The sequence below is a fragment of the Pteropus medius genome, unplaced genomic scaffold (assembly GCF_902729225.1).
Source record: "Pteropus medius unplaced genomic scaffold, Ma_sr-lr_union100, whole genome shotgun sequence".
NCBI lineage: Eukaryota > Metazoa > Chordata > Mammalia > Chiroptera > Pteropodidae > Pteropus > Pteropus medius.
The window spans coordinates 33,092,975-33,115,720 of record NW_024354500.1 but is presented as its reverse complement, the minus strand read 5'-3'; the positions used below and the strand labels follow the sequence as shown (position 1 = coordinate 33,115,720).

Below are 22,746 nucleotides of genomic sequence, written 5' to 3'. Positions count from 1 at the left end.
GAGGCGGTGTAGGCAAGCGGAGGGAGGAAGGGGCGCCGGAGCAGTCTGAGCCCAGCTTCGGGTGGAAGAGGACTGCATCTGGAGCCCCTAGGAACGGCAGAAGAAAAAAGGCCAAAAAGACAGCAAGAGACTGATGAGCAGCTCTGTCTGTGTGTGACAGGCAGCGCCTATCTTGTTTGTGAGGTGTGCTGGAAATTTTTTTTTTTTTTTTGATGATGGCGATACTGGAAGCTTACCTCATAAAGCTCGGTTCCTGTGTCCAGCTCGTTTCTCTGCTGGACTCCTTAAATTTTTTTTTTTTTAAATCATTGTTTGATTTTGAGCAGTAACCAGGCTTTTTTTTCCAGATGTTAGTCCACACCTATTCATCCATGGTGAGTTTGGATTCACGTTGTACCAGAATTGCATGCTCCCTCCTCTCAATGTCTCTTTCTGTCTCTCCGTCTCTGTGTGCGTGTCTCACTCTCTCTGTCTCTGTCTTCCTTTGAGCGCCTTTGGCTTGGTAATTTAGCACCATAATTGGACGAGGCTGCAGCTGCTTCTCTCTGCATTGTGTGTTCTCCGTCTGAGCTCCATGAGTCAGCTGGGGAGGGGGAAGGCCGTACAGAAAAACTTTTTATTTGCCATCACAGTTTGGAAATTTAGGTGACTATTTCTCCAAAAAGAACCGTGGGGACTTTACCGTGGCACTTCCACAGAGGAGAGGGAGAAACTTAAACTCCCTTATCACACACACCTCCTTCTTTCACTTAGTTTACCACTCCAGATAGGACCAACAATAAGTTGTCTGGGCTTTCCCCGCCCCCCCACTCTTCTAACCTCAGGTCCTTCGTTTTCACACCTTGAGGTATAATAGCATTAGATATAGAAAAGCAACATTAGAAATAACTCCTGTGAACCACAACTCAACTTAACATGTGCTCAGGATATGACTTCCAGTGAGATCCATTTCAATCAAACACTATTTAAATTAATTCTTCTTGAGGACGGAGTGGTAGCAGGAAACTCAAATCGAGCAGATTCCTTGGAGCTCCTGGAATTATCAGGTTGTGTGGGGAGCTCCTGGATAGCCGGCTAGGTTGCCAGGGAAGACAGAGGTTGGTTTTGAATTGGAGGAACAGCACAGCAAACAGTATGAAGTTTTATTTGTTATGCTTTAGACCTCTGGAAGAGTTAGGAAAAGGTAGTTAAAACATCCAGAAGAGCAAATTCTCTATGTAAGATTTCTATATTTTTAATTAAGAAGTTTAGACTCTCTCACTCCTTTTGCCGGCTTTGCACCCCCACATGAAGGCTCAGATGTTGGCTAAGTGGATGATTCTCCCCATTTCCCCCCCACCAAAGCCTTGCGTGTGGAATTGCTGAAATCCTGTGCCCTCTGAGTCAACTTGGCAGTATTAGTTTCAGACTCTTACTTCCCCTGTCCCGAGAAAAACATAGGGAAGCTGGGCTTCTCCATTTGTCGCTTGTATTTTTTTTTCCTTCTCTCTCTCTCTCTCTCTCTCTCTACTCTCTCTCTCTCTCTCCTACTCTCTCTGTCTCTCTCACTCTCTGCCATCTCTCTTTCTCTTCTCTGCTCCAGGACCGACACTGATGGGGAGTCGAGCCACAGCTGTGGCTCCTCCCAGCTGGGCTCCGGTCCCAAGGACAACCTCAGTGCCCCACCGCTGTCCCCACTCCCGAGTGGCATCAGACTTTCAGCCGCCCTACTTCCCGCCCCCCTACCAACCGCTCCCCTACCATCAGAGCCAGGACCCCTACTCCCACGTCAACGATCCCTACTCCTTGAACCCACTGCACCAGCCCCAGCAGCATCCCTGGGGGCAACGGCAGCGGCAAGAAGTGGGTTCCGAAGCCGGCTCTCTCCTGCCCCAGCCTCGGGCCGCCTTGCCACAGCTCTCGGGCCTCGACCCCCGGAGGGACTACCACTCGGTCCGCCGGCCGGACGTGCTGTTGCATTCGGCGCATCACGGCCTGGACGCGGGCATGGGTGACAGCCTCTCGCTGCACGGCCTCGGCCATCCGGGAATGGAAGACGTCCAGGTAACCACAAACAAACAAACAAAAAAGACAATAAATAAATAATGAATGCCCCAGGGAGGGGAAGGGAGGAGCGACAGCGGTGGGGCAATTCTCTCTTCTTTTGGGGGAGGTAGTGTACACCTTTAGAACAGGATCAGCTGGACACGACATACATAACTTTATGTGTGTACGTGTATCACTACATAGTGGTGATTTCTGGAGGTCCAATTATGAATAGAAGAACCACAAGAAATGAAATCATTAAGGAGAAAAATATTTTTATGTAGTTCGTAATTTAGGATAATCAGAATCAAGGCTACATGTTTTTGTCTTGCCATAGCTACACCTCCTTCCGTTCTCTTGCGCTTTGTGTGAGCAAGCTGGGTACCCTCCCCAATGCACCCCCACCATGCATGTCCCATAGTAGGCCTGGCTTGATGACATGGCAGGTGAAGACCCAGCTGCCTAAGGTCTGGGGCTGCAGCATGGAGGCACAGGGTCCTCTGTAAGCTCCAGAGGTTCCTGCTGGATTTGCGAAAACTTTAAGCATGACAGTGCGCATTGGAAGAAAACCATGTGCTATGTTTGTCAAAGCTAGGTAATACTTTGGATGTCCCATAGGCTGCAGAGCCCTTTTCCAAGATACCTGAGTTCCAGAGTCATCACCTGAGAAAAGGAATATTTGTGGGGAGAGACCTAGAAAGCTATAATTCTGTTTGGAAGTCCATGAGGACACATACAATTTTAGAGATTCTTTTTCAGCTTTTGGTCCATTAAACGACTGTGGAGCAATATTCTTCATGTCCCTTATCAGTCCTCCCCTTCCATTAATACTTTCCTCTCTCCAGTGCCACCATCCCAATTGAAGAGACATCACGTGTTTATTTCTTAAAACAAAAGGCTCAAAACAGTCTCCCTACTCACCCGCTATCCCATCTGCAACCTACACAATGGAGCCTGATTTGGTTGAGAATACTTGGTTAAACTAAACAAAGAAACATCAAAGAAATGATTTCTAAAAACTGTCTGTGTGAATTTGATCAGGTCTTCTTTTGCTCCTTAGTTTAAATAGTCTCCAGAAAAGGTAAATATGGTTGAAAGATATTTAATTGACACTTCAGTCACATTGGCATAGTTGCAGACATTAGGTATCATTTTAGATATAGCTCTAAAGCAAAGGAAAATAAAATAGAAAAGGAGAAAGAGCACAAGTCCTTCTTCCTTACCTTTATGGAAAAAAAATGTATTTTGAACAGTTAAAATGTGGTGACAGCATCAAATGCTGTCTGTGTGTAGTGTGTGGTGCTTTATTGTTTTAAAGGAAATTCAGTTATTTATTATTTCCAAAAATGACGGTGTCACCTGATTTGTGGCTGTATTTACCCATAGTAATAAGAATAATAGTTTTGTTGATTTAACCGAGTTTGGCTGTCCCTGTCTGGAAATATTGCTCATTTCAGAATATCATATGAGAAAGGAGATATTTAATAGTTGTGTGTGTGTGTGTGTGTGTTTTAATGCATTGGAGTAATGTGCGTCTTGGAGGGGGTAGTTTTTAAATTAACCTTTCTGAGTACGGTTCAAAGTGCTAGGTAATGAAAGTGGATCAGCTCATCACCATTGCTGTCGGCAATGCTAACACTGGCTGTGTCACCCCAACCCTGCAGACTGAGTGGCTCAGGTGACTGAACCCAGGAAACCCCCACAAAGAGGGAATGGATTTATTTGGTTTTCTAAAGAAGATATAATTGTGAGAGGTTTTGAGTGTTTGACCAAATACAAAAGGCAAGAGGAAAACAGGGCCAGGTCAGTGTGCATTTGAGAGAATGCTGTTGTCAAAGCGTCGTGCAGCAGGCGGAGTTGTTGCGTCAGAACACAGACCACGGATGTGGAGAGAGCCAGGACCCGAGAAGGTGCAGGCCCTGGCCCTCGCATCCTCCTCCTTCCCCCACCTTTGCCCTGTTTCTTCCCGAGAAAAGTCCCAGCCGGTCGTCTGGTGAGTCAGGAAGGCCTGCGGGACTTTCTCTGGGTGACCCCCAGTGTAGGGAGTCGCGGGCTATACACCCCGTATCTTTCCCAGACAAGAACCATCTCAGTCCCTACCACGGTGATGATAGGCTTCCTGTGGCCGAGGCGTGCTTCACGTGACACAGGACAGGTGACAAAGAAAGGGGAGGAGATGTGCCTAGGAACAGACCCCGAATCCACTTCTGACTTTGGAATCTAGAGGACAGGAGCTAAAGTTACGCTAATGGGCCGAGGGTTCAATGTTTCCTGCAGCTACGGAATGGGTTGGTCTTTGTCGGGTTTTTAAAAGGGACCAAAGTGCCTCAGCCTCGACCTCAGTTACTTGCTGCATGTCAAGGGCCTAGTGTGTGTTCCAGATCCCCTCTACTTGCTCCCCAGCCACGGACCAGACATCCCGAGGGCGCTGCCAGACGGGTGGGCCAGACAATGAGGGGTACTCACCTGGCTGAAGGTTGAGGGGGTCTGTTATGTGAAACATTTTACACACACACACACACACACACACTCACTGCCAAAGCCCCGACCGTGAGAGAAGAAAAGAGCTAGTGTAAATGCTTCAATATTTTTTTTAAATGAAACTATAAAACCCTGTCAATTTCTACTTCAATTTACTCAGGGGGGCTATTAAACTCTGCAAATCGCTGTTTAGTTCTAGAATGCTACATTTCACCCAGGTTGTGTGTGCATGTGTGTGTGTGTGTGTGTGTGTGTATTGTGTGTGTGTGTGTGTGTGTATGAGAGAGAGAGAGAGAGAGAGGTGGTAGGAATGAACGGTGCTAAAACCTCAGAAAAACGACATAAGAAAGGGAGTTGAGATGACACCTAGTTTGGAGCTGGTTTAGTTGCCATGAACATCTTTTCTTCTTCCAATCTTAGCTCTCTAACCTCTCATCACCTCTACCACCCGTGAGTATAAACATATAGGGATGTTAAGTCAACCCCCCAACGCGCGCGGGTGCGCGCGGGCGCGCGCACACACACACACACACACATACATACACACACACATTCAAAACACACCCTAGTGTCTTAAAGCAACCCCTGGTATCACTTTTAACTAAAGAAGTCTAGTAATTACGAGTCTGAGTTGTTTTTCTGCGCTTCCGCATGCAGTCCTAATTAAATCTTTACGATCCTCCCTGTGACGATTAAGCGCCAGCATGCTGCGTGAATATCCTGTACAAAAACCCAGCAGGCGGCCGTAATTAGATAGAAAATCAGACAAGAGCCTTCTCATTAACTACCACAACTACCCCACGTCGCTGATGAGGCGTATATACATATTTACGTACCGACGTGAGTGTGAGGTGTGGGGGCGCACGGGTCCCGGCCCGTGAGATCGGGATCTGCCCGCCCACAGACACAGGCAAATGTTTCTGTCCTGCGTGGACACGTTGCCACTGTAGACACGTGAGCATAGAAAGCGTGAATCTTGTGTGTGCCTGCACGTGTGCGTGGTGAGGTCTCCTGAGGAGTTTGGAACTAGTTACATGAAGTATTTTTTAAAGGTTTTTAAGTATTTCTTAAGATGCACATGGCATGTTGTAACATGGAAAACGGTTCTTATTGAGAATAACAATGTTTCTTACCTTTCTGAGAACAAAAGAGTGACTATCAAAAACGAAAAGAAACAAATTAACATGTCCCTTCATGATTAGATCTTTCGTTTCTAATATGCTGCTTGTTTGAGGTAGGGAGTCTCTCTCCCTGTGATGACCACACACCCTGTCTGGGGATGCAGCATGAGTGGGTGGGAAGTGCTGGAAAACTCTCAACTCTCACTCTCATCTCTTTGCTTTTCACTTCTCTGTACAGTGGGTGACAACTTGGTCCAAACTTAGGTTTCTGTAGATTAAGAAAAGCAGCTGTACATTTCGAAAAGACCTAGCATTTATTTTTATTGGGAGTTAAGAGAGGGAATCCTCTGCTTTTGGAGGTCCTGGGATGTACAACCGGAATTCTGTTCTCCTGCATCCCGACAGTAAGAAACCCATTCCAACAGCTATTTCCCTTCAGAAGTGCTGCCAACACCCATGGTGGAAACTTTCCTTCTCAGAGATGAAACTGTGGCACAGAAGATGAATGCTTTTTGCCATTACCTAGGTGCTGACTGGGAACATCCGGGCCTCTGTGTGTGTCTGTGGTTACTCCCTTCCTAACAGGTGTGCTCCTTGCTTGGAAGCAGCAGAAACAGAGTTGGGAGGGGGAGCAAACTGTGCAGGTTCTTCATAGGGACTGTTGTACAGCAAGAAGTTTATAGTGCACAAGGATGTGTATGGAGACCAGTGGGTGTGCGGTCCTGGCGGCTTACAGATATGTTCCTATGTGTTGCTGTTTGCATTCCATTCCAAATTGCTCAGCCTTTAATTAAAATCCCATAATATAAACTATTACGTATTTGTAAAATGACTCTGGAGTTAAGATGCACTGGGACAGAATAGAAAACTTCAATTGCTCTTACTAATATTGGTGAAAATCTTTCAGCTGTTGCCAAATTTTTACAATTCATAAGAACGAATGATATAAAAAGTTTATATGTTTGTGTAATATCTGTGTTTAATATAATAACTAAACCAATGCTGCATCCCAGGTGTCTCTCACACTTTCCTTTTCTTCCATTGGAAAAATTTATAATTTGAGTGAATTTCATCTCTATGTCGATTTGGAGGTAATAATGATAATAATAAAACCTCCCTTTGTGAATTAATATAAATGGAAATAACAGAAACTCCAGTTTAGAATGACATGATTTATGTGTGTGATTCTTTAATATCCAGTCAATTTGAATAGTGATGTTTTTATATTCACAGTCGGTTGAAGATGCCAATAACAGCGGCATGAATCTATTGGACCAGTCTGTCATAAAAAAAGGTATGGATTATTCCCATTCAAAAGTAAACAAAATTTCCTGTGCATTCGTGTCTTTATGATGAGTTTTCACTTTGGGGGAATTCATTATTTTATAAGACACAAATGTTTGTTCACAATTATAGGACAATGGCTGTCTGGGTGAAAGGGTGTGTCGGGGAGAAGGACACGGGGAAGAGGAAGGGAAATCTCAGGCAGAAACCCGGATGAGAGACAGAGGGACAGAGACTATTGCCATTTTTCTCATGATACATTTGGTAGCAATTCTACATACAATCTTAAATAATTGAACTACCATAATGTATGGAACTATCTGGGAAATACTACTTTCAAAAATGTGCCATAATTATTTCATTGATAACTGGAGTTTGCTGAACTAAACTCTATGTCATTGAGACGGTTCCTTCTCTCCTTGTTATTGTATTTGATTTTTTGGTGGTAATTTTGTTCCCAGTTCTCTGTGTTTTATGAGTTGTTTCTCATTTTTTTAATTGTGCCAAATGTGTTGCTAAATATGCGCATCCTTAGAAGCTGAGACAGCCTATGTACATTTCTAAATCTTCCTACATATGCGTTCATGATTTAGTGTGACTGTGGAATCACCCCATACTGTTAAAGGGCATGTGATATTAACAAATGTTTGCAGTCTCTTGTACAGCTGTAAGCAAAATAATTAACTAATTAAACTAATTAAATGTAATTACAATAACTCATTGCGGGCGTATTGCAGCTGCTTAATTTCCCCCCTCTTCTCTGACAGTCACTGAGAGGATGCTTGGCAATTAGTGTGGCTGTCGAAAGGCCCGAATGTCACTCACATGCCACAAATTTAGGAGCTCGAATGTGTAAACAGTACAATCTTTAATCATCACAAGAACTGGTGTTTGGAGATACAGTTTTAACTACAGTAACCCTATATTATCGATGGTGGAGAAGACCTGTCCTTATGTTTGGTGTCAAGAATCCTGGCTTCAGTCATTTATGATTCATTGGAGCCACATGACATTCACAAAAACGATGAAAAGATGCTTTGGAAAGTAATCCAGAGTCAAGCTGGCAGTGAAGTAAGGATTTCAAAAAGGGTGAGGTATTCTAAATTTTCTTCTTTTAAAAGGCAGAAAAAGTAGCTTTGAGAAGTGGGAGAGGGAAACTACACTTGAAATGATGCCATTTGGCTTTGGAATGTAATATCCTGAAAAAGACTAATAAGATTCGAAGTAGAACTATTTAAGTGTTGCTTCAAACCTCTCTCCCTTTCTCCATCAGATAGTATCGTTTCGGTTTTTAATGCCAGCTTTTGGTTTTGCATTGGTGTCTCCAGTGCTTAGATTTGCAACTGTGCTGACAGCTCACTTTCACCATTTCCTCTTGAGTCTTCTCTTTTTGGTTAATTGCTGGTTGATGAGGAGATGGGGGGAGGGAAGCACGTCTCCACTGGCTTTTTTTTTTTTTTTTTTTTTTGCTGTTTCTTATTTGTTTTAGTTCCTCCTCCCTTGTCACAGAAAGCTAGAACTTCTCAGCTTAGGGTTCCATGTTCTAGAAACAGCATGTGGGCTGATAGTGGGGCATGCCCAAAAGATGACCAATCAGAAATGTTATTAATAGATTAACAGCCAGGCCAATAAAAATATTTGCAGTTTAGGTTGCCTAACAGAAGGGAGCTGAAAATGTTCTTAGATGTGGGATGCTTTCGTTTCAGGGCTTGTATGTGTTTGTCAGCGGAATGTGAGCAGTCACATACAAGGGCACCGCCAGGAATAAGGAGAATCTTGACTAAAGTTGCCGGTTCTGTTTTGGAAAACTGGAGTACTTTCTTTGGCCCAACAAGCTTTTTCTTTTTTCTTTTCTTTTCTTTTCTTTTCTCTTCTCTTCTCTTCTTCTTTTCTTTTCTTTCATTCATTCATTCATTCTTTCTTTCTTTTTTAATGAGCAGCTTAAAACGTCTAAGTGGTACCCTAATGACTTTGTTGTTTTAGGGGATATGTTATGAATATGAAGTGTTAGATCAATTCCATTATTTCGTATTTCAGGTATTTGCTTTACTACATGAAGAAAAAATCCTAATATATTTTTATCTTTGGAGAGCCATAAACAAAATAGGAATAAGTGGTTGATTTATTTTATTTTAAATCTCTGTAAACCACTTAAAATAAGGTTATTGGTTCATTAGCTCCTTCCTTCCTTTCTGGTCTCCCATCTTTGTCCCTTTTTCCACCTTTATGAAGAATGGCTCCAAGAGATTAATTTCATAAAAGAGGAGGTGAGCAAGTTTTCTGAACTAAACATTCTAAATTTAACAACTGGCAGGGGACTCGGTTGCTTAACTTATTTTCTAATGGGCTTTTAAAGAGATTTTTAAGTTCTACCTCATTAATAAAAGTGCCCGAATTGGCTCAGGTTTAGGTGTCTCTGCCTCTATGTTTATGAAGCCAGAAGATTTAGGCATAAGGATCTCTCTCGCTCTCTCTCTCATGCTCTCTCTCTCACGCTCTCTGGCGCGTGCTCGCTTTCCTCTCGCTCTCGCTCTCCCTCTCTTGCTCTCTCTCTTTCTCTCTAATATTTAAGGATCCTCTTCTAAAATTTAACCTGTCCAATTTTTCACCCATGTTGATATCACTCCATAGATTATAGGCTAGCTCTCTCGTTATGTTTGCTATCTGGGCTTAGCTGACATTTCTGAAGTAATTTAGTTAAGAGGAAATGAGTTGTTCCCAGTAGAGAGAGCAAACGAGTGGAGTGAAGGTAGCCAGCGTGATAAATGGCTCTTTCATTTGAAGATCTCCAGAGCTCGTTTACGGCTAATTTTCTGTATTGGCCCCCTTTGAGCTATTAATGCAATCGGCAGGGACCGTGGCCCCTCTCTTCTTAGCTGCCCCATTAGAGCTCCCATTAAGCTGCCGAGTCTCAACTCCATGGCAGGAGTGGGGGGGAGTAATGAAAGGTGCTTTTTAAACCTTCCTAATCTAAACCGGCAGAGGGTGGTTAATACGATTTGAAGGGGGCTGGTCAATGAGCAATCAATAAAGTAATAATGAGAAGGATTCGGTACATTAACAGTCTAAAAATCCAACAAGACATTAAAAAATCATTCTTAACTCTCAGTCCTATTAAGATTGGGAATCTGGGTTGGGGGAGGGGGCAAGGTGGTGCCCAGCTAATATAAATGATCACTGCCAACATCTTATAGCTTAACTTCAAAAAAGGCTTACCTAGGCTTTAAGAAAAAGTTTTTGGTGTGATCGGAGGCCAATATGCAATTGGTCTGACACCTTAGGCAGCAGAAAAAATGCTGGGATTTCTTGGAAAGGCTAGCGTGGCTGGGGTCCAAGGTTCAAATGTTGTGACTGTGGGGCATTTTCATTGGTCTTAGGGATATCCTGTTTGGTTAGTTTCAGTTCAACCTCCGTTCTCTCCCACTTTTTTTTCCAGTTAGTTCTGGCCCCTTCCCCACATAAACACTTTGATTGGTGTAGATTTTCTTTTGGGGTGGGGAGAGAATAAAAAATTGGCCAATTTCAATTATAATGGGTTTTGTTGGTATTCTTCCTTCTGACTTAAAAGGTAAAAAGCACCGAGAATCTGTCATGTCAGAGCCTTTGAAAAGATATGTTTTCTCTCAAATGAATAAGTTTGCCTTTCCAGAGCTGACTTGGATCCCAATAAGTATTTATTCAACTAGGAACTGGAACTCTGACATACATGCCAGCCACCCAGGGAGCAATCAGAACTCATAGATTTTCAAAACTAGAAAGGTTAGACACTCTTCTTCAACACCTTCACCACCCCCCTCCCCAAGTGTGGAAACTCAGGCAGAGAAAAGATAAAATGACTTTCTCAAGGTCCCACATGTCAAGTATGTGATGCGACCCAACTCTGTTTCCAGCCTCTTACTTAGACTTTGCCCCTTAAGGATGGCAACACTGGATGATTGTATATTTTGTGTGTGTGTGTTCCGGCTTTCTTTGTGGGAATCCTTTTATTTTTCTCTCCAATATTTCAGTACTCACATTTATATACTTGTTATATATACATGTGGAATAAAATTTAGCCTTCAGGTAGATTAGGAATGACGCAAGTGTGAGGAAAGGGGTTATCTGCTGGTAAGACAATTTATTACAAGCGATGTTCTACCTCTAGGAGTCTTCCCAGTATAGTTTACGTATTTAAGTCTGAGTACCTTTCAGAGGGACTTACCCTTGAATCTATTTCTCCCTTTCTCCACCCCTGGGAGATTAGATTCACGGAGGGTTTGTTTCCAGTCAAACACAAAGATCTCAAAGCTATAATTTTACACTTATGTTTAAAGAAAAAGATTAAGAGCTAGCCTGTTAACACCTTGGCTCTATATAGTCCACTAATGAATGATATTTTTTCTAATCAGTTTTTTCCTCTTCCTTAAACAAAACTCTAGTCACTGTAATGAAGTATCGACCAGTTTTTAAACCTTTTTCTTCTCTCCAAAATAATGCAAGGAAAAAGGAAAGAGGGGAGCAAGTTTTGTGGGTATTATATCCAGAAGTTGGCTATGCTATCTAACTGAGAACTGAAGAGAAAAAAAAAAACAGTTTTAATGTATGCACAGAAAATTGTAAACATGTAAAGAACTGAAAGCTTCATGCTGAGTTTCGCTATGCTCCATTTCCTTACCATTTCCTGCTGTCGCTTTAAACCTATCTTAGTCATCTCTGGGTTCCTTGAGCAGAAACAGTGTACTCATAATTACTAACAAATCAACCGAGGCCCTGTTGCTCTCTGGGTTTATTGATAAACTGGAGGAAAGCATAAGAAAAAAGACCAAGAGAATAAAATATGGGGTTAATCAGCTGAGCTAAGCAGGTGTGAGAATGGAGGAGAAGGTAGATGATAACGGTGCCATGGAGTTGAAGGAAAGTTAAGACAAGAAATGTGTAGGCTCTAGTCTAAAGCACCAATGCTAACGTTAGGATGATAACCCGAGGATGAGAGAGCTGAGGATAGAAATATGGTTGATACTTAAATTTAAAAATGGAAACATAGTCTGAAGCGTGTCTGTTCAAATAGTTTTTGTCTATGGATAAAAAAACAAAAACAAAAACAAACAAAAAAAAACTCTGCCCCCACCACCAGCAGTGCGCTGACAGAAGCTGACTGATTGGTGATATTTAGATGATAAGTGTATGTATAGAAATGAAGGTACAGCTCACAGGAGGGAGCAATATGCATTCCCCAAAGGAAATAGCTCTTGTCAGGTAAATCAGGCAATTAACAATAGTGAAATTAGAGGGCAAGTTATAAAGTGTCTCTAAACGCCTGGCTTTTTAAGAGATTTGGCCTCTGGGACTGTGAGAAGCAGGTAAAATTCCCATCCTTGGGAGATATTCAGTTATCTGATATGGGAAATAGCAACTGAACTTACTATTTTCAGCTTAGTAGGAGTTTTTTTTCTGTTAAAATATTCTAAGTAGTATTTAAATATAAAAATCTTGCTGAGTATCAAAGATAAGATTTTTATACAATTTATTTCTATATTTTATGCCATGTTAAAACTACAAAGGGCCATTGATATTTTGGGGAAAAGTTTTCCAAGTTTATTTAATGTCAGTTCCCATGATCATAATTATCTGTTTATAGTGCTTAAATCTGAATCTGAAATACAGAAATCAGGACAGCCATGAGGAATTAGATACATTAAAACAGATATGGATGTTCTATATGAGAGTTAAATGATAGGTGTTCCCACCCCAATCACTGTCTGCTAAGTAAATTTAACTCCATATTTTCCTTAAATTTAATTAATACTCACACTTCAGCTTTTCATTGGTTCACTCTTAACTGGGAAGCAGCATCACTGATGAGACTATGGTGAGGAGAATGAGAAAAAAGCAAGCCCCCTCTGTGACTCACCCCCACCACCACATGTCAGTGCAGAAGATCCACTCTGTTATCTGACATCATTTATCTGCCCTGGAATAAGGTCTTGGACTCTGTGGACAGAGGTCCTAAATGTCTACTAAGAAGTAGCAAAAGAGAATGCTACAGTTCCCCCATCCATTCACCTATGGAGCTGTTTTCCACAAGATGTTTGTAAAAGGCCTAAGTGCAATTCATAGTAAATAAAAGATTTAGGACCTAACTGGCTTTTGGAAGTCTCTAAACAATCTTGGTGGTCTGAATGCTGGAATCTGTGGTACAGAGAATAAGCCAATACAAAAATACTTAGTGTTGGTTAGTTTGTTCTATACAAGGGAGATTATGCAACTTGTTTGATATATAGAGTTCTAGGCTCCAGATGGTAGAAAGAGCATATTTTTTACTACAAGGATTATAGGGTGAGACAGAGTCTTTATTTAAAAGGGAGAATAGAAGCCTCCTTTTTCATGCCAGATTCGTGTTTCAGTAAATCCTCTGGACTGGGGATCAACAAATACTGTTTGAAGATTTGGGGGCTTCATAGCCTAGTGGGAGACACTAAAGTGTAGGGCAAGTCAGTGGCTGCTAGAGCCTGCAGAAAGAAAATGGATTTCAGCAGTGTAAAAGTCCAGGGGAGGGAGACTGCCAGGGCACTGGGAGGAGGCTGTTCACTGTTCTTCATTCCCTGCCTTCTGGTTCTACTGCGCCCTGCATCTTCCTGAGGTGCAGATGACACTAAAACGCAATTAAACAGAAATACAGGCTGGAGAGACTGAGTAAGCCTGGGTAGCAGTGGCAACCAGCTGTCAGCTCTTATTAACTTCTGCATAAAACATACCTTGAGTGCGGTTTGTTATCAATTACTTGCCGAAATGAAACAACTGGGGCAAGGCAAGACCGCAGCTCATATGAATTAGAGTGATTGGTTGATTGATCAGGGCACCTGTTGTAAATCATAACTACTCTGAACAATCACCAGCCAGTACTTTATGTTAATTTGTAAACAAAATTCATGTCACTGTGGAATTGCTGTCACTGGAGAGGAGCATTTGGGTTCATTTCTAAATGAATCTGTTATCCTATAAGAAAGAATGGGATCTACTTTAGAGAAATGAGCAGCTCTTTTGGGCCCAACTCTACAGCTTAATGGTGTTACTTGTCTATTCTTGGGCTCAGCATTTGGTGGGGCGGGCACTCCCTATCCTCTCCAGAGACAGCCATGGTTTGGGTTTATCAGGAGAGGAGGAAGGGGCTCAGATAAAGACCACTGGTAGTACCATTTTATATCATTCATAACGATAGTCACTTTCATGCTTCAGCACCAAATGTGATTATTATTTTCAGGAAACTAAGATTCAAAGAGGTTCAAAGAGATGTCTAAGGTCACACAGCCAGCATGTGATGGAATAGGATTTGTCAGGTTTCATACACATCACAACCCAAACTCTCCAGTTGCATGTTTATTGATTTGTATAGTAAGCAGGACTGTGGCAATCGACACTCATATGTCTACACACATGGGTAAATTTCCAGAAGAGTGATGGCTTTTCCATTTGTTTGTACACAGTGCTCTGAATGCACCATAGCTCCACTGGAACAAACATTTCCTTCTCCAGCTTTCCACTTGGCACCTGTCCTGTGGCCTCACCCCTGCACGCGGACCGACTCATTCTATCCACTGGTCACCAGGATCGAAACTCGGTCACCTTTATGGCATTTTTTTCTCTCTCTAGTTCCGGTTCCTCCCAAATCTGTGACTTCTCTGATGATGAATAAAGATGGCTTCCTGGGAGGGATGTCAGTCAACACCGGCGAAGTGTTTTGCTCTGTCCCTGGACGTTTGTCTCTGCTCAGTTCAACTTCAAAGTACAAAGTAACTGTAGGAGAAGTTCAGAGACGGCTTTCGCCCCCTGAATGCCTCAATGCGTCTCTTCTCGGCGGCGTCCTCAGAAGGTAACCCCCGCCCAAAGCGGTTTTTATGGGGTGGGGGAAAAGGGCTCGCGTGGAAACTGACTTGAAGCTGGACGCAGTTGCCTAGCAACCAGGTGGCCTGAGCGCTGAGAGTGCAGGGAGCAGCGGCCGACATGTGCTTGGAGCCGCACGCGCCAACATTGCCGCCCTCGGACCGGAGCGGCGGGATCAAGCTGCGCACTCACACCCTGTCGCAGCCGCGCCGCGAGCCTGGGAACCTTACACTTTCCCAGACTGTGCCGCGGCGTCCGGCTCCTTCCTACCCTCAGGACACTTTCAGGGCATTCACTAGCCTGAGTGAGACCTAGAAGCTAAAGTGCAGTTGGTGGCTAAGTTGGTCATGAAGGACCCACTAATGCATTGACCCCCGCAGTTTGAAAAACTGTTATGGACGCGTAACCTCCTTTCTTCAGTAACATCACTACTAGTAATAATAATGATACCATTTTAGAATTATTAATAGTTATTCCTTGGAGCCATTCAGATGCTCCCCAATATTGGAGGAAGACAATCCGTAGACACCTTGTGGAAAATGGGGGAGGGGCAGCCTTTATCTTAAGATTTAAAATCTCAGCAAGAGTCCCTGCCAACGTCTGTACTCTTTGGTAGTGTCCCTGGTTATGAAGGTGACATTGTATGAGATGAACTTTTCAAGTTAGTCCGTGTTAGGGTTTGAAAGTCTTCTTTCCTAAAAGTGGCTGTGTGAACAGTACAGCAAGAGATCAGAGTAACTGGGTTTTTTTCTTGTATTTTTGTTCAGACCTTAGCACATACAGGGAGAGCCTTAGGAGGAAGTAAGGGTGTGACCCATGGACTTTTCTCACTTTGAACCCTCTTAGTCTGCTCTACTTTGGTTCAGTTTTCAAGTGAGTTCTTTGAGCCCCAGAATGTGGAAGTTTTTTCCAATCACCCCCTAGGCATTGAGCGTGTGTGTATAAAACTTGCTATGAGATTAAGTGAGATAATCAATATGAAGTGCTTATCACATAACTAAACTCCCTAAAGTGTTAGTTTTACTGTTGTTATGATTACCATCATCATTAGTTTCATGTTTCAGTCTTCCTTCCCTTTTAACCCAACTCCATTTTACAGCGACTCCTGACCCCTTCCTTGCAAAGCCCACCTGTTTCAGCTAGTGCCTTCTCTTCTCTGAACCACCCAGTACTTTCCTCTTTCTGCACCGTTCTGCTGCTCACCTACCTGGCTTCATGACAAGAAAGGAACTTGTGTATGTGCATGTGTAGCTTCTACCTTCTCTAGACCCATAGCCTATACCCTAATTATTCCCATCTGGCATCGTTTTTTTTCCTCACCAGATAAAAAAAGGAACGACTCCTTTTTTAATGCTCTGTATTACAGAAATTAAGCAAACCTCAGCAAACTATCAGCAAATAACCAAAAGGAGGGGGGAGAATGTGCTAACCTCAAGTTAAAACCTCTTCAAGCTCCACTGGGCTTTAGATTGCTAAGTCTAAACTTTGTTTCAGAAACACTCTGAGGTTAATCAGAATGTTAATTCTTGCAATTTCAGAGCCAAATCGAAAAATGGGGGGAGATCTTTGCGAGAAAGGCTAGAAAAAATCGGTTTGAATTTACCCGCGGGCAGGCGCAAAGCAGCAAATGTCACGTTACTCACCTCCCTGGTGGAAGGTAAGCAAGACATGTGGCCATTTCATGAAGTGGCTGAGCTTAACTGTCGGCTGAAGGCTGACATTTTACACATTTCATGATTAACTGGAAATCACTGAAATTGTTGTGCCCTTATGAGTGGGTGTCAAGCAACTGCCTGAGAGAAGTTCAAAGGTCTTTTTACTTAGAGGGAGCTAGCAATTGTAGAGAAGCCAAGGGACAGCGATGAGGGTCCCTGTGCTGTGAAGAGTGCTCAGGTCCAGCCTCCAAGTCAGGGCAGGGGTCACCTCTGCCACCAGATGCAGTACACAGTGTCTGAAATACCCTCTGTATGAACTCTTGCAAGAGTAACTCTGTATGCATCAATCCATTCTATATCCCTTCTCCTCAGATTTTACCTTTGAATTAGTAATAGAAAACACATTGTCTCTTTATGAAACTAGTATTACATTCATAATCCATAATGGTTATTTTAAAACTCATGTCACGCCCAGGGCCCATCTCTTGCTGATTATGTGGGACTTACTGTTATTGAACTATAGCTTAGTAAGGCCAATGATGCCTAGTAGAAAATTGGTGGGGGAGGGGTGAGAAAATATGGAGAGGAGTCACAAATGAGCTTCAATGTAGATTCATCTGTTAAAGGGACATAATTATAACAATCACATTATAATTTGCTCATCATTTTGGGTTTGGGGATCATATTTATGGTATGCAATAAAGAGGATCTTCTACACAGTCTAAAACCAGAGGATCTGCAATTGGGAAAACACAGGAAATACAGCCAGATAGTCATAATGGAGGAAGTTGTAGAAGTTTCTCTAGACTTTTTTTTTCTTTTATTTTCATGGGTATGATATTATGACACTCCTGTAGAGAGTTAGTTTTTAAAGGAGGGGGGTCTTAAAATATTTAAGCAGCAACCGTAAGTCATCACATTTATAGGCATTGCACTTTGCCAGCTTTAAGTAAAGTTGCCTGGCCCAAATTTACCCTCCAGGGGCAGCAGTCACCAAATATTCAGCCCATACTTATTAGTGGTTGACTGTTAGCCTAGGGGTTTTACTTTTTGCCCTTTGGGAAATTGCTAATATCACAATCCTCATTTTGAAACAGCAGTCAAGGTAATCTCAGCCCAAGACAGGGATTTAGGTGGAGAAGGGAGGAAACTGAAAAGCGCACTGAAATTTTAATATTTGGTTGGCAGTTTTCAGTTTTATGAATTGTTGTAAGCATTATGTCTGAGGTCTTGCCATTATTATAATACTGATGATTAAAACTAAGACATGGTCTTTAAAAATAAAGTAGTTCTGGGCTAATTCACCATATTTGTTTTTCATGTTTGGGATATTTCCTCGAACCCCTAAGGCTGTGCTTTGAAGGGTAATAATGCTTTATTCCACATAAGCAGAAGACTTTCTCAGATTGTGTAGCTGCTATGTCACCTTTGTGCAGTAGAAAGTCCTGAAGTAGGAGAATGATGACAGGAACCTCTGAAGAGGAGAAACCTGAAAGTTAGCCGGAAACTGAAATGGAGAATAACTTATATTTCTTTGCTGAATAGAAATACTTGTTCCATACACATTTTACACATATACTTGAATGTAAATAGACATATATACACATGGATTCATGTTTATGTTAGTTACTAATAAGGGATTCCCCCCAATACAATTATAAGAAAATACAAAAGGTAACACAAAAGATAGGAAGACTTTTACATTTATTTAAAGCAGTATAACAGATGCTACTAAGAAGAGGGGAATCTGGCTTGAATACTCAGCCTGGTGTCTAGGCGCAATTGTAAGGTGGCTCTTGAATTTATTGGCCCACCTTTCCCTCAAGACAAAGCATGGGGTGTGGGAGACCTGAAGCTATTCAGGGACTGTCTAGCTAGAATTTGGCGGGAAGGATGATCAGGGAGCGGTTGGGAAGAGCGGTAGAAGCAAAGTTTGTTCTGCCAAATTCAATTACAGCCTGAGAATCATTTTAACTTAGGGAATCTGTCTCACCTTTGCTTTTGCCCCAACAGCTGGCCTCTTCTATAAATAACTAGGGAGAAAGTTGACCAGGGAGCATCTCCTGCCCTGGGATGATTAGGGACTGGGCGCTGATTACTACCTCTGCTGCTGTCTTTTCAGGAGAAGCTGTTCACTTAGCTCGAGATTTTGGGTACATCTGCGAAACAGAGTTTCCCGCCAAAGCAGTTTCTGAGTATTTGAATCGGCAGCACACAGACCCCAGTGATCTGCACTCCCGAAAGAATATGCTGCTGGCCACCAAGTGAGTGTCCTAAACCCTTGGTCTTTGTCCCTGTCTCCTACTTTGCTGACCCACCTAGCTTAGGAGGAGGCAGAGCAAAATGCAGACCTCTTTAGTGGTAAAGGTAGCATTTGCAGCCTGTCCATTGCTGGCTAGGAAGCTCTCCCCACTTGCTGGCTGCCCCTCTTCTGCACACTTCACACCCATGCCCCTAGGCTGTGAGTTTGTCTCTGTCTCCTCTAGTTCAGACTTTGGGGTGAGAGAAGATGGTTTTATGAATCTGAATCCAGGCATTTTACAGTTCTCTTCCCCACCCTGGAATGTCAGGCAGACCTTTTCCAGGTTTCTTCCCTAGATCCCGACGTGTATATTTCTGCCTGGGTTTCACCCCTCCCTGTCATAGCCGCACATGCACGTGTGCTCACTCTGGGTGTCTATCTGTCACCCGTGTGTGCCCATCTCTACCCGCAGCTCTAATTACTCTTTCCAACTTGCTGTTTGGCATCTTCCACAGACCTAAAATTTACTACAACTCCAGAGGGAAAAATAGTAAATCTCTGGCTAAATTTAGGTCTAGAGCTCATTTGAACTTTTACAGTGGGTTTTCTATTTATTTGATTTACTCCCGTCTTTGGCTTCCGTGTCATATTGTTGGTGTTTTATGGCCGGCTCAGGCCTGCAGTGGGTGGCGCTGCGTGCGCCCGCACGTTTCTCTCGCAGGCGCGGCCTGAACAGCGGCGCTCATTTATTTAGTGCTGGAGGACGCGGTTTGTTCCGTTGACAGCGTAATTTAAAGAAATATATGGAAGGCTGAAAAATCATTTGCTCAAATTTGTCCAGATGTTTTTGAGACGTGATTGGAATTTGATTGCCCCTTTCCGCAGGGTCAAAAAATATTAATGTCCCAGAACTTTAATTGCTTACAGACCCTGGTTTGGGCTTTGAAGATTTAAAATGTTTGACTCTAAGCATTTGTTCTCCCCAGTTCAGAATTTCCTTTTTGGCACTTCGGTAATGGGTGCAAACTTAAGGAAAAACTTCAACCATCTCTTCCAACCATCAAAACCTAGTACTTACTCTCTTTTTAGAAGATTTTTCTCTGATGTAACAACTAGCAATATAATAGATCTTTGTCAATAAATTGCCCTCCTACCCCTTGCCCTGGTGTCTGGTGGCAGGGGACCAGTTGATGCTTTATAAACGAGGAAAGGTACTTTGGGGGGAAAAAATAAAATCAAACTGCATAAATTAGATAATAGGATTCCACAAACGACTGTCATTTCCCTAAGGAATGCTTGTAACTTCCCCCTTAAAGCCTTGTGGCTCCTCTTAGGCCAGCATTTCCTAACCTGGAGTAAGTATCAGAATCATCTGGGGGAGCTTTTTCAAGATATTTATTCATGGACCTGGCCCCAAGCCCCCTGGATTGAAATCAGTGGGGGCCTGGACGTGTGCATTTGAACCCCACAGGTGATTCTAAGGTACCACTGGCTTAAGAACTGCCTATTTAGGTCAGAACTGTTACCTGTTTCTTTCTGAGTGTGAAGATGTATGTGTGCATTTTGAACGGAGAAACCAGTAGAGAGTGTAGAGAGAGGATGCCTGGTGGGTGGAGGTATTCACCATCTAGGTTAGCCATTACACTGGGAGTAATCCCCTGGGAAAGGATGCCTGAGGGTCACTCACATTGGTTCTCCAGGTACCTGCCCTGTTTACCTGTTGGCCAGGCTAGGTGTCTGCAAGTGTCAGGCCATCCCAGGGTGATTCCATAGTTTTGTTTTTTTTTTTCCTCGATGATTGTGTAGAGGCAGGCTGATGGGATAAGTTTGCCAGTCTGTGAAAGTCTGGAATGCCATGCCTCTGACCACCAGCAGATCCAAGCCATTGGACCTTGTGGGCTAAAACCCTCCTTCTACCTCTTATAATAAAAAGTTCTCAAGTAAGCGTAATCTACAGACCCACTGGATTTCTAAGGCTGGGAGATTCCTCTAAATTGTAGGTGCCTTGAAGAAATTAAAAAAAACCCTTCAGCAAATAAAAATCTACCCTTCTCCGTGTGTTAACCATCTAACTTTAGGTTTTACCTAAACAATGCAGGAATCCTTTTACATGGACAACAATCCTGTAGTACAAAGGTTTTCAGTCACCTACACTTGAAAGAAAAAATAAGGGGTGGGGAGAAAAAATACCTCCCTTCCCAAATACTGCATGTAAACAGATTTTTGCTTTGAATGGAATCAGCATTCTCTTCTGCAATTAACAGTTGCTTGCCCTGGGCCATGCAAAGCTCTAGCAATCTGCTTCTGTGCTAGGGATGGGCTTGTGGCCGAGGGGTCTAAATCTTTCAGGGCTTTTTGAGCTTGATCACCAAGAGGTTGGAGAGGCAGGGGAGAGGAGGAGAAAAGTGATTTTAAAAGAACTGCCAGGTAAGAGCTAAAAATGACTGAATATTCCAAAATCGAATGCTATAGCCTAGTGGATTGTCCAAAGCAGAGTCTAAGCGGTCCTGGAATGAAGGAGAAAAGACTGGAAGGGGGAGGGGGGGAGGCTAGCCTTTGGGATGGAAGGGGTGCATAACCTCCCCACATCTTCTTTCCTTTTAGTCCCAGCTGCTCTAGAGAAGCGAGCGCTGAGAAAGGAAACAGAGCGGAATCGCTCACATTAGCCTCGCTCTTGGGTCTCTACGGTGACCGGGTGCCTCTGGGTTTGTGTGAGCGTCTCCTTTCTAATGCCGATGACAACGACACTAAGGGGTAATTTTTGTTCCTCTCCCACCTCTTTACAGGCAACTTTGTAAAGAATTTACGGATCTGCTGGCGCAGGACCGGACGCCCATCGGGAACAGCCGGCCCAGCCCCATCCTGGAGCCAGGGATCCAGAGCTGCCTCACGCACTTCAGCCTCATCACGCACGGCTTCGGCGCCCCGGCCATTTGCGCCGCGCTCACGGCCCTGCAGAACTATCTCACTGAGGCGCTCAAAGGCATGGACAAGATGTTCTTGAACAACACCACCACTAACAGGCACACGTCTGGGGAAGGCCCAGGTAGTAAAACTGGCGACAAGGAGGAGAAACACAGGAAATGAAAATTTTAAAAAAAGGAAAAATGTTTTAAATACAAAAGAAAAACAGGAAAAAAATAATTTTAGCTTTAAAATATTGGATTGGCTTTGGAAGAATAATATTAGATAGAATACACATACAATCAAAATTAAAACAAAATAAAAAGCTAAGTAACTTAAAAACTGAGGCATACAACGGAGCAACAGTATCGGTTCTCAGTGTCTATTTCAAGATACACTTGGAGACAACCGTCCGGATTTTCCACTTCGGTTCTTTCGAGCTTAGTAATACTGATAATAAAAGAAAACCATGATTTTTTTTTCCCCCTTTGGAAAATAAACATAAGACTAAACATGAGAAAACGCTAACTTATTGGAAGGAAATCGGAGAAACTGTTGGTGTCAGTGCTTTGACAGCTGGTTGACTGAGACGCACGAACTTTTTAATTTTTAATATTTTTTTAGGAAACTGTCTCGATGTCCCTGCCCTCCCCCCCTTAACTCACCCCTCTCCCAACCACCCTTTCACCCTTTTCTATGTTGCCCTTCCTTCCTCAAGCTGTCACGGGAATCTTCCAGGATGAACATGATTGTGGTTAGCCCTTTTGCGTTGTGTTTCAGTCCCCTTGGTCCTCCTGCTCCCGCCCCATCCCGCTCTGCATTTTAAACTCACCGGTGCCCAGCTCCTCGGCCGTTTGTGTACTTAGGGAAGACGAGGGCGGGCGGGGCGGGAGGCCGGCGGAGTTGCAGGCGTTGGCTGCTGCTTTTGGTGCGGGCCGGCGGAGCAGAGGCTCCCGCGGCTGAGGAAAATCCGGACCAATAAGTTGATTCAGACTCATCATCAGTTCCTTTCAGAAATGTTACTAGTTCCCAGCCTTGCCAGCATCTGCATACAGAGAATCTTGCATTTGTTATATTTGTGTCATCTACCAATTTTAAGAATAGTAAAACAAAACAAAACAAAACAATATGAATACGTTGATTAGTATGTAATTCCTTCAAAGGGGTATGTACC

The 22,746-nt window shown here is 43.1% G+C and overlaps 1 protein-coding gene across 1 annotated transcript in view; it reads left to right on the top strand.

The window, feature by feature from the left end:
- TFAP2B (transcription factor AP-2 beta) overlaps window positions 1–22,433 on the top strand; it is a 27,022-nt gene extending 4,589 nt beyond the window's left edge. Inside the window, exons 3-8 of the mRNA XM_039853129.1 lie at window positions 1,688–2,043; window positions 6,861–6,921; window positions 14,541–14,760; window positions 16,310–16,428; window positions 18,549–18,690; window positions 21,455–22,433. Of these exons, the coding sequence (XP_039709063.1) occupies window positions 1,688–2,043; window positions 6,861–6,921; window positions 14,541–14,760; window positions 16,310–16,428; window positions 18,549–18,690; window positions 21,455–21,755 (1,199 nt within the window). The 3' untranslated portion in view covers window positions 21,756–22,433. The remainder of the gene's footprint in view (window positions 1–1,687; window positions 2,044–6,860; window positions 6,922–14,540; window positions 14,761–16,309; window positions 16,429–18,548; window positions 18,691–21,454) is intronic.
- The last annotated feature ends 313 nt before the right edge of the window (window positions 22,434–22,746 follow it).